The following is an 11,663-nucleotide window of genomic DNA, read 5'->3' as shown; positions in this document are numbered from 1 at the left end:
AAGTCACAAATTTGGCAACCAAACTTGATATTCTGATGGAACTCCCAGGGAAATTTCGCAGAGCTCAGCACAGTCACCTGGAATCTCAGCTAACCTCTGCGAGTTACTATAAAGAAACTCTAAGTGTTCCAACAGTGGAACACATTATTCAGGAACTGAAAGATATAGTCTCAGAACAGCACCTTAAAGCTCTTAAATGCTTATCTCTGGTACCCTCTGTCATGGGACAGCTCAAATTCAATACATCAGAGGAGCATAGTGCTGACATGTACAGAAGTGATTTACCTAATCCTGACACGCTCTCTGCTGAGCTGCATTGTCGGAGAATCAAGTGGAAACACAGAGGGAAAGATATAGAACTTCCGTCCACTATTTTTGAAGCCCTTCATCTGCCAGACATCAAGTTTTTTCCTAAAGTTTATGCATTGCTGAAGGTCCTGTGTATTCTTCCTGTGATGAAGGTTGAGGGTGAACGCTATGAAAATGGGTGAAAGAGTCTCAAAGCATACCTGAGGAACACTTTGACAGACCAAAGGTCAAGGAACTTGGCTTCGCTTAACACAAATTTTGATATAAAACACAATTTGGATTTAATGGTGGATACATATATAAAACTCTATACAAGTAAGTCAGAGCTTCCTACAGATAATTCAGAAACCACTGAAAATACCTAAGAGACTTTTAAAATAGGCTTTCTCTTATATTTGATATTTGAAAAAATCTGTAAGAAATTTGAAAATATCTTACAGAAAAGTTGTAAGGTGTACGTAGGCTACTTAATCACTGAATATCTTGACCTGTAGGCCTCCCATTGAATACATTAGTCATTGATAATCTGCCTGTTTAAATGGCCCGTTTGAAGTCCCATGCTTTGGAGACCTAACTGTTCTTCCAGAAGATAGCCTTGAAAGTACCACGTTACACTCTGTGTGATCTCTGCTAATGGCACTTGGGACTTGTATTAGTTAAGTCATTTTACACATAACATTTATCACTGTGGATCCAATTGTCAGGTACTGAGTTATCAGTTCTTTGAAGAAATAAATTTTGAGGAGGTATGGGAGGAAGGAATACATTTTATAAAACATTACAATGAAGCTCATGACTGACCTTTGAATAATAGTTTTAAGTATGCTGTTAAAAATCTGTAAGGGATGGTTAAAATTATCAGACTGTAAGAGAAACGTGTGGGCTCGCCAAACAAGGATTTCAGTGTAGATTTCGTCTTTATCAAATGAAGTTAAAGGAACAAGTTATAGTTAAAGTTTGAAAGGAAGAGACTGCCATTGTTGTTCCACATCTGGTTGTTGCTGTTTGCATTCCTTTATTGAGCCTACATCTTCGTAAGCTTTTTGGCAGGTATATGTTGAACACTTCTGTTTCATGGTCAAGACAGGATCAGAGGCCATGGATACTGACAACTGGTTTGTCTGTTTTCTTCTGTCTTTTTCCATGACGGTATCTACTGCCTCATCTTGATTTACAAGCAAAACCTAGAAACTACAAAAATAAGTGTTTTGTGGTTTATCTAGGAATAATACAGAAAATCTTGCCATTATTTTTGGTGAAGAAAATCAATTTTGTATAGCTTATTTCAACCTAAATAAAATGTGAATTTTGTTTAAAAAAAAAAAAGAAACAGGCTGGGATTTCAGAGATACTAAGGTGTGGAAGGAAAGCGTCTTAGAGTCAACAAAATGGTTTAGCAAATTAAAAATCCCCAATTGTTTTTTCCTCCAACAGAGGGGCAGATGTAACATTGTATCATTGAGGACTCAAAGTGAGCTGTGATTCTCTGCCTGAGCTGGTGTGCTCATTTTGCTTATTGGACATGCTTGACCATCAGAGAGGGCTGCTAGCATTCTTCTGGGTGGGAGGGGACTTAAATTTCAAGGGGAATGGCTGTCATGCTGGCATTTGGGAACTGGGGCAGTCAATTGTGCTTTGGGGCAGATAAAGTGTTTAAATGTTCTCCTGTATATTACGTAGGAGTCGCAGCCCTAAAATACCCACTTAATTGGTTCTAGTCTGCCTACTGGATGTGTGTGGGATAAATGGAATTCCTCATGCCCACACACTGTGAAATGTCAGGTCGTTGTTCATCCATCCCTTTTCTTGCTTTCTTCAACCATTTCCCAAAGCTTCTCAAGGATTGTAATGAACTTGAATATTATACAGGTATTACACATGCATTTTGCTATGGTCTGAATGTTTGTGTTTTTCTCCCTTGCCCCCAATTCATATGTTGAAACCTAGACCCCAAGGTGATGGTGTTTTGGAGATGAGATTAGGTCATGAAGGCAGAGCCCTCATGAATGGGATTCGTGCCTTTATAAAAGAGGCTCCACCATGTCAGGATGCTGTGAGAGGCTGGTGGTCTGCAACCCAGAAGAGAACCCTTCCTAGAATGTGACCATGCTGACATGTTGATCTTGGACTTCCCAGCCTGAAGAACTGTGAGAAATAAATTTCTGTTATTTGAAAGCTACCCAGTCTGGTATTTTGTTATAGCACCTAAACAGACTAAGACACATTTATTGTTTAAAAAATAAGAATGAAATAGCTACCACTTGCAGAGTGCTACTATAGCTGCCATCGTGCTAAGCATTCTATTTATATTGCTGTATTTTTTCCTCATGACAACCCTCTGCAGTAGGTAGAATTATTGTCCTGTTTAATGATGACAAAAACTGAAGCTTAGAGAGGATTAGTAATTTTCCCAAGGCCATACAACTAATGAGAAGTGGATCTGAGTTTCAAAACCAAATCTCCTTGTAATTAACAGCAATTTTTATACAGTTCTGTATAAGAAACTTGTGAAAGTGATATAATAAAAATCGATCCAAATGAGCAGAAACTTCTCTTTTAAATCGGTGCCCGAAGGACATTATATACTTATTCCAGTAGTTCTGTTATTCAGGACATTTTTGGAACCCCCTTTTGGAATTGCCTTCAGGGCCCACGCTTTGAGTATTTTATTCAAAAGGATAATCCCTATTCATCCTGTGAGGTGAGATTTGACTGTTTAAAGGACCCTAACGAGGCAGGTCTGCTGACCAAGGTGTAGGATGACTGTGATCAACAGGGCGACATAGTTTTCAGTCATTTAAGAAAAGACCATGGTTTTCTTGAGTTGGTTGTAAACTAAAGCAGAAACATTCTTGGGATATGTATGATCTTCCTTGGATTATGAGGATTTGAGGGATATAAGACATTTATGGAAATGCAACTATCAGAGGTGAAAAAACAGTCAGCACCCACACTGACTTTCTTTATCAATATTAGCAAATTGAGTTGCACTTACATTTTGTTGGTACATATCAGGGGCCCCCAAATTTTAGTTGCTCAAGGCAGTATATGGCTCTTGGAAGTATTCTGTGTGGTGCTTTTATTGCACCCACACAGTGTGTTAATAGGCTATATAATTGGGCAGATTTTAGGTCTGGTGGCCATACAAGCAGTTTAGTCTCAATTGTCCTATGTCTACCCACTCAGGGTGCTTATGTTAATCCCATGCCCACTGAAGGCATTTGGACTTTTGATTCCTGATGTTCACATTCTTTTGCCTAAAAGAACTCTGAACAGTAAGCATTACTCTGCTCAAAACAAAACAAAACAAAAAACCTTAGGATATTTCATGTCCCAGTTCCAACAGCATTTAAGCTACTCCCAGCTAAAAATAATTCTTCCTTTTCCTGAATTTCTATAAAACTTCAGTGATCCTCGCTTTGCAGTCTTGATCAGCTGTCTTCTGTCGTAGCTCTTTAGGAAGGGTTCCTATCTTATTTCAGAGGGAGTGTCCTTTATCAGCAGAGGTGCTCCTGTGGAAATGACGCTTGGGCTTGCCAAAGAGATCCGCTTACTATCTGAAACAGCCAAAAATACTTCCATGTGTTTGAACCTTTTACTTTATACTTTCTCTTTGCTCCTTTGCCAGCCCTGGTTGCCTTGACTTAGAAATCAATCTTGGGTTCTGATGCTTTATTGACCCTGCCTAGTTTTGATGAATCACTTACTCACAACCAGAGTCCTCATGTTAACTTGCCTGGGATGATGTTGGCTCCATTCATTCCGGGCTTTGGTGACTTAGCTCTGCTTCTCAGTATATGATTCTGAGCTGTGTCCACTTCTTAACCTGGGGATGCTACACAAAAGGAACCATATTTATCGCCATGGGAAGAACTGGGACAGAGTTGAGGATGGGAGTCCATGGAACACCTGCTTTCGTACGTAGCCCCCTGGTACCAAGCACTGTTCTTTGTAGACAGATCCTTGATAAAAATTTGTTAATGGAATACATGAAAAAACAAAGCAGTTATAGTAGCATCTCATGATGTGGAAAGGGAAGTACAATTCATCTAATGCTAATATGCTTCTTCTTTACATGAGGCATCGTGGTAGGCACTGAGAATTCAAAGATGAAGAGGTAAGGAGTTTGCACTCTCCTGGAAGTCTAGAGTTAAAGGAAAAGTCTGGGTGGTCGGCTTGGACAGAGATGATAGAGAACCTATTAAATTGTAGGTCTTAATCCCGGGTCCAGGTTCAAAAAAGTCTTGAATATGTTGGGGGAGTTGCAGTTTCTGAGCTGGAAAAATTCTTGAGGACTTGGGTCTTGATGCCAGGCTGCAGAACGATGGCTTCTGAGGGAAGAGGGGGGCAGGTGAAGGATCTGGCAAAGGTCAAATGTCAAACCCATTTGAGGTCATGAGCAGGTTTCCCAAGGCTGCTCATTCTACCTTTTGGTCAAATTTTCCTGGGCTACCTGTTAGAAAAGGAGGTTTTTTTCATATTAAAAAAAAAAAAATCACATGGCGTCCTGGAGAACAAGTTCTTTTACTAGCATGACATGACTTTTAAAATACTGAAATCTGTTGTGACGTGCAGCGGAGGTTCTGAATTCTTTTTGGGAACAGGGCCCCAACCTTACTGGTAAATTTGTGCTTTTACTTAAGGTCACAGATGATGTGGTCAGCATTTTTTGATTATGAAGCAAGCTCTAAGAAAATAGAACAACTGAAGTGATCTTCCTCTCTCTAAACTGTAAGTTATCTTTCACAGCATCTCATTGGAGAGGCAACCTTGAGGGCTAAAGTAACTAGGTTATCCTCTCATCTAACCAACACGAGTAGCTGTCTGGCCCTGAGTGACATGAGCCCAGAGTGGGGTGGAGGGAAATGTGGGTGAATTGCATTTTGAGGTCTGGGTCGCTGTTTGTCACTCTGCCTCTTGCCATTGCCAGGCACAAGCAATCTTCCTTCGCCGCAAGTTGCTACCTAAGGGGAACACTGTCCCAGGCTGTTGATATGCTCTATGTCAAGGCAGCAAGGCTCAAAGCAACAATTCCAGTGAGTATTAGGCTCTGCTTAGAATGATGACCAAAGGGACGTTTGAAATTCTGGATAAATCTTATTTCTCTTTGTTTTATTGTAGGAAGATCACGTAAAAAAAGTACAGTTATTAAAAAAGAAAACAAAAAACTATTTATGGTAAGCCAGAGGGTCTTTTTCTTTCTCACGTTTCTACTTGTTGGATGCTTTTATTTCCTTGCATTTTATTTTTTCCAGATGGTCATGAAGTAATAATCGGGGGATGCTTCAGTGTCATATTACGAAAGCTACTCATGGTTTACCTTATGCAATTTATTCTATCTTGTTTATAGAAATACGGCAGATTCCAAGAACAACTATTGTCCTTTTTCATGGAAGATGTTTTTGGTCAACTCCAATTACAAGTTTGCAACAAAATACACTTTGTGGAAGACTTTCACAGCCTTAGGCAGAAATCGAGCCACTGTGCAAGTATGCATAGCAAATAAGGTGAATTTGATCCTAGACATCTATCCAGAAAACAGCATGTAGGAAGTTGTCTTCACCCCAAAGAGTGGGTAAAGGGGTTTCTAATTGTTGGCTTGTAGTCCAAATGGAGAGTCCATCACCAGGGAAACAGTATCAAATAACCCTGTATAACTTGTAATGCCACTATGTATTATTTCTTAAGGAATGGCACAGAAAACATGTTGAAGAGAGCTAAAGTGACAGGAGATGCTTCTCAAATGAATATCTAGTTTTTCAAATCATTCTCTCTTTATATTATTCCCAACTAATTCATTCATTCATTTAACAAATATTTCCTAAGCACCAACTATGTGCCAAATGCTATTCTAGGATATTTTCTTTCTTTCTCTCTTTTTTTCTCTCTTTCTCTTTCTTTCTTCTTTCTTTCTTTCTTTCTTTCCTTCCTTCCTTCCTTCTTTCCTTCCTTCCTTCCTTCCTTCTTTCTTTCTTTCTTTCTTTCTTTCTTTCTTTCTTTCTTTCTTTCTTTCTTTCCTTTCTTTCTTTCTTTCTTTCTTTCTTTCTTTCTTTCTTTCTGTCTGTCTTTCTTTTTCTCCTCCCTCCCTCCCTTCCTTCCTCTGTCTTTCTTTTCTTCTCTCTTTCTGTCACCTCCTCTCTTTCCCATATTGATAAGAGCTTTTAGATTGATTTTTTATCTTATTTTTATATAAGTTTTTAGAGTTGTACCCTGTATAAGGCAAAGTCTCAATCAAAACAAAATGAAAAAAAGAAGTGTGTCTTCTTTGGTACCTAAATTATTTGATGCTGCAGTGTGGTTGCTGTCACCCTAAGCAATGGGGAATTAATTAAGAAGGTAAAAGTGACCACACTTTTCTGTAAAAACATCCACAATATTAAAGATTGGTATAGAAAAACAAAACAAAGCAAAACAACCAGGCCAGGATCTGTGCAGTATTAGTTGGCTTGCCTCTGTGGGAAGTGTTGAATCTTTTCTGTGACATTGTTTGGGCTCCAAGTGTGCTTTCTCAAGCCTCCTGTGGTTGTACTTGAAGGTGGTACAAACTGGGGTGTGGGCTCCTGAAGATACCACAGTCCTTGGGTTGCCAGAAGGAAATGAGCTTTCTACCCTTGGGCACCAGGGCTACAGAAACTTGAACTCTGGGCAGTGGGAAGTGGAGTTTTAGTTTTTAAGAGTTAGGACATCATTTTCTTGCGGTCCATGAAAGTACTCAGTAACCCAAATTCCAGTCTATAGTGCAGAGGCATTTTTATGAGGGTGAGCTGCTCAGTTAGGTAAAAAAATTCAACAAATTTATGTTCTCTTTGGTTAGTCTGTGTTTAAGTTACGTCCTTGTTTGGGACTTGGGTTGCATAGTTTTCCATGAACTCTCCTATTCCCTTAAAATAACAACAGGCATAAAAATTACAAACTGGTACCTCTTGGCAGAACACGGAGAGAATGCTCCGGGCCAGTTCCCTTGCCTGAAATAATGGAAAGGTCATCACTTATCTTTGGTTTATTCTATACTTAACTTATAAGGTCATCTTATTAAGACAGTGAATAGTATAGTCTCTCTCTTTTTTTTTTTTTTTTAAATAGATCTCTATTGGAGTATAATTGCTTCACAGTACTGTGTTAGTTTCTGTTGCACAACAAAGCAAATCAGCCATATGCGTACACATCCCCATATCCCCTCCCTCTTGAGCCTCCCTCCCATCCTCCCTATCCCACCCCTCTAGGTCATTGCAAAGCACCGAGCCGATCTCCCTGTGCTAGGCTGCTGCCAGCCAAATATTTCACTTGTGGTAGTGTATATATGTCGATGCTACTCTAACTTCGCCCCAGCTTCGCCCTCCCACCTGATGTCCTCAAGTCCATTCTCTATGTCTACCTCTTTATTCCTGCGCTGCAACTAGGTTCATCAGTACCATTTTTTTCCTTTTTTTTTAGATTCCATATATATGTGTTAGCATACGGTATTTGTTTTTCTCTTTCTGACTTACTTCACTCTGTATGACAGACTCTAGGTCCATCCACCTCACTAAAAATAACTCAATTTTTTTTCTTTTTATGGCTGAGTAATATTCCATTGTATATATGTGCCACATCTTCTTTATCCATTCATCTGTCGATGGACATTTAGGTTGGTTCCATGTCCTGGCTATTGTAAATAGTGCTGCAGTGAACATTGTGGTACATGACTCTTCTTGAATTATGGTTTTCTCAGGGTATATGCCCAGTAGTGGGATTGCTGGGTCATTTGGTAGTTCTATTTTCAGTTTTTTAAGGAACCTCCGTACTGTTCTCCATAGTGGCTGTATCAATTTACATTCCCACCAACAGTGCAGGAGGGTTCCCTTTTCACCACACCCTTTCCAGCATTTATTGTTTCTAAATTTTTTGATAATGGCCACTCTGATCGGCGTGAGGTGATACCTCATTGCAGTTTTGATTTGCATTTCTCTAATAATTAGTGATGTTGAGCATCTTTTCATGTGCCTCTTGGCCATCTGTATGTCTTCCTTGGTGAAATGTCTGTTTAGGTCTTCCGCCCATTTTTTAACTGGATTGTTTTTTTGATATGGAGCTCCATGAGCTGTTTGTGTACTTTGGAGATTAATCCTTTGTCTCTTGTTTCATTTGCAAATATTTTCTCCTATTCTGAGGGCTGTCTTTTTGTCTTGTTTATGGTTTCCTTTGCTGTGCAAAAGCTTTTAAGTTTAATTCAGTCCCATTTGTTTATTTTTGTTTTTATTTCCGTTACTCTAGGAGGGGGGTCAAAAAAGATCTTGCTGTGGTTTATGTCAAAGAGTGTTTTTCCTATGTTTTCCTCTAAGAGTTTTATAGTGTCTGGTCTTACATTTAAGTTTTTAATCCATTTGGAGTTTATTTTTGTGTATGGTGTTAGGTATGTTCTAATTTCATTCTTTTACATGTAGCTGTCCAGTTTTCCCAGCACCACTTATTGAAGAGGCTGTCTTTTCTCCATTGTATACTCTTGGCTCCTTTATCAAAGATAAGGTGACCATATGTGCATGGGTTTGTCCCTGGGCATTCAATACTGTACTATTGATCTATATTTCTGTTTTTGTGCCAGTACCATACTGTCTTGATTACTGCAGCTTTATGGTATAGTTTGAAGTCAGGGAGCCTGATTCCTCCAACTCCGTTTTTCTTTCTCAAGACTGCTTTGGCTATTTGGGGTCTTTTGTGTTTCCATACAAATTGTAAAATTTTTTGTTCTAATTCTGTGAAGAATGCCATTGATAGTTTGATAGGGATTGCACTGAATCTGTAGATTGCTTTGGGTAGTATAGTCATTTTCACAATATTGATTCTTCCAATCCAAGTACATGGTATATTTCTCCATCTGTTTATGTCATCTTTGATTTCTTTCAGCAGTGTTTTATAGTTTTTTGAGTACAAGTCTTTCGCCTCCTTAGGCAGGTTTATTCCTAGGTATTTTGTTCTTTTTGATGCAGTGGTAAATGGGAGTGTTTCCTTAATTTCTCTTTCTGATTTTTCATTGTTAGTGTATAAGAATGCCAGAGATTTCTGTGCATTAATTTTGTATACTGCAACCTTACCAAATTCATTGACTAGTTCTAGTAGTTTTCTGGTGGCATCTTTAGGATTCCCTATGTATAGTATCATGTCATCTGCAAACAGTGACAGCTTTACTTCTTCTTTTCCAATTTGTATTCCTTTTATTTCTTTTTCTTCTCTGATTGCTGTGGCTAGGACTTCCAAAACTATCTTGAATAAGAGTGGCAAGAGTGGACATCCTTGTCTTGTTCCTGATCTTAGTGGAAATGCTTTCAGTTTTTCACCATTGAGTATGATGCTTGCTGTGGGTTTGTCATACATGGCCTTTATTATGTTGAGATAGGTTCCCTCTATGCCCATTTTCTGGAGAGCTTTTATCATAAATGGGTGTTGAATTTTGTCAAAAGCTTTTTCTGCATCCTTTGAGCTGATCATATGGTTTTTATTCCTTAATTTGTTAATGTGGTGTATCACATTGATTGATTTGCATATATTGAAGAATCCTTGCATCCCTGGCATAAATCCCACTTGATCATGGTGTATGATCCTTTTAATGTGCTGTTGGTTTCTGTTTGCTAGTATTTTGTTCAGGATTTTTGCATCTATATTCATCAGTGATATTGGTCTATAATTTTCTTTTTTTGTGATATCGTTTTCTGGTTTTGGTATCAGGGTGATGGTGGCTTTGTAGAATGAATTTGGGAGTGTTCCTCCCTCTGCAATTTTTTGGAAGAGTTTGAGAAGGATCGGTGTTAGCTCTTCTCTAAATGTTTGATAGAATTCGCCTATGAAGCCATCTGGTCCTGGACTTTTGTTTGTTGGAAGTTTTTAAATTACAGTTTCAATTGTATTACTTGTGATAGGTCCGTTTATATTTTCTAATTCTTCCTGAACCAGTTTTGGAAAATTGTACCTTTCCAAGAATTTGTCCATTTCTTTGTGGTTGTCCATTTTATTGGCATATAGTTGCTTGTAGTAGTCTCTCATGATCCTTTGTATTTCTGCAGTGTCAGTTGTTACTTCTCCTTTTTCATAATAGTTATAACCCAAACCAAGCAATGTTCTAGATGAAAAACTTAGAAAACATAGAGCTATCTAGGAACTCTGGTTTTCCTTGATTTGTTTTGGGAGAAGTTATTTCCTGAAGGGACCTTTATCTGTCAAGAGATGCTTTTTTCAATGCCTTGGACCGCAGCGCGATGGGAGCAGGCGGTACCTCTCAGGCTGGTCGTGGAGGCTTTCCAAAGCGGCTGGCTCCCCCTTGCGGCCAAATATGAGCACAACCACCCCGAGCGCCACCTAACTCTGGGCTTTCCCTCTTACATTCTCCCACCCCAAGACAACCCTTGCTGACTTCAGTCACTTTGTCTCACAAGCTAAGGCATTTATGTGCTGGAGTAAACCAACCACCTCTGTGAAACTGTAAAAAAGAAGTCTAGGATTAGCCTGAGCTTTAGAAAGTCTCCACAGACATTGCTTTAGGGAAATAGGTTTAATTTTAATAATAGGCCTTGCATTTAATCTTTCTGCCAATTATAATTTTATATTTTTGGCCACAGAAACTAGTATCTGTTTAATATAAATTAACCGAGCATTTGCTCTGTGTGGAATTCTAAATTAGTGGTTGGGGCGGAGTTTAGGAGGGAGAAGTTATAAAATGTGAAGTAGGTGACATTAATTTACATGTGATATTTTCTTTTCTTCTTTTTTGACCATTTGCTTTAATTCGGGGAGACAGGGATGGGGGCAGCTTTCCTAAGCAGAAGCAGCTGTGCCTTCCACCAGATGTGTAATTATCATATTGTTTCTCTTTTCCCTCTTCATTCCAGGGACCTCAGGCTAGAATTAATTCTTGAATATGGCAATGAACCAAAGCTTTGCAAGTTACAGAAAACTTTTCTCCCCCTTCCCAATGGTTCTGCTGGTTGCTTTAAAGCTCTCCTCTCTCATACTGTGTCTCTAACCATCTGAAACTTGGGTGGACTTTCTAGGAATGGATTCTGAGACTAAATCCATGTCTTGGTCTATAGAATTTGGGGTTGAAAAATAAAAATAAAACCAGAAATAGCGTCTATAACCCAATCTGGGTCATCTCATTTTTTACTGGATGCAGACACCCCCCTAGATGTGCTGATTCTGAGTCAAGAATGACTCTCCACCGCAAAAGGTAAACAGGTCGCTCTCAGCAATGGCTGTCATTTCCATTTTTTTTTCAACCTCTTCCCTTTGTTCCCTCCAGCCTGGAGATGGTAACTGCTTCCTGCAGTTACTACCTCTATGATGTTTCTCTTTACCCTTTTAGTTACCTAGTTAACAACTTTATA

At 39.0% G+C, this 11,663-nt stretch overlaps 1 protein-coding gene across 1 annotated transcript in view; it reads left to right on the top strand.

Annotated features, from left to right (window-relative positions):
- The first annotated feature begins 1,166 nt into the window (after window positions 1–1,166).
- The window catches only part of IL26 (interleukin 26), a 35,907-nt gene continuing 25,410 nt past the window's right edge, over window positions 1,167–11,663 (top strand). Inside the window, 4 exon segments of the mRNA XM_082352960.1 lie at window positions 1,167–5,345; window positions 5,431–5,467; window positions 5,470–5,486; window positions 5,660–5,794. Coding sequence (XP_082209086.1) covers window positions 5,175–5,345; window positions 5,431–5,467; window positions 5,470–5,486; window positions 5,660–5,794 — 360 coding nt within the window. The 5' untranslated portion in view covers window positions 1,167–5,174.

The sequence above is a fragment of the Balaenoptera borealis genome (genome assembly GCF_965194805.1).
Source record: "Balaenoptera borealis genome assembly, chromosome: 13".
Lineage (NCBI taxonomy): Eukaryota > Metazoa > Chordata > Mammalia > Artiodactyla > Balaenopteridae > Balaenoptera > Balaenoptera borealis.
This window is presented reverse-complemented; position numbering and strand designations above follow the sequence as displayed.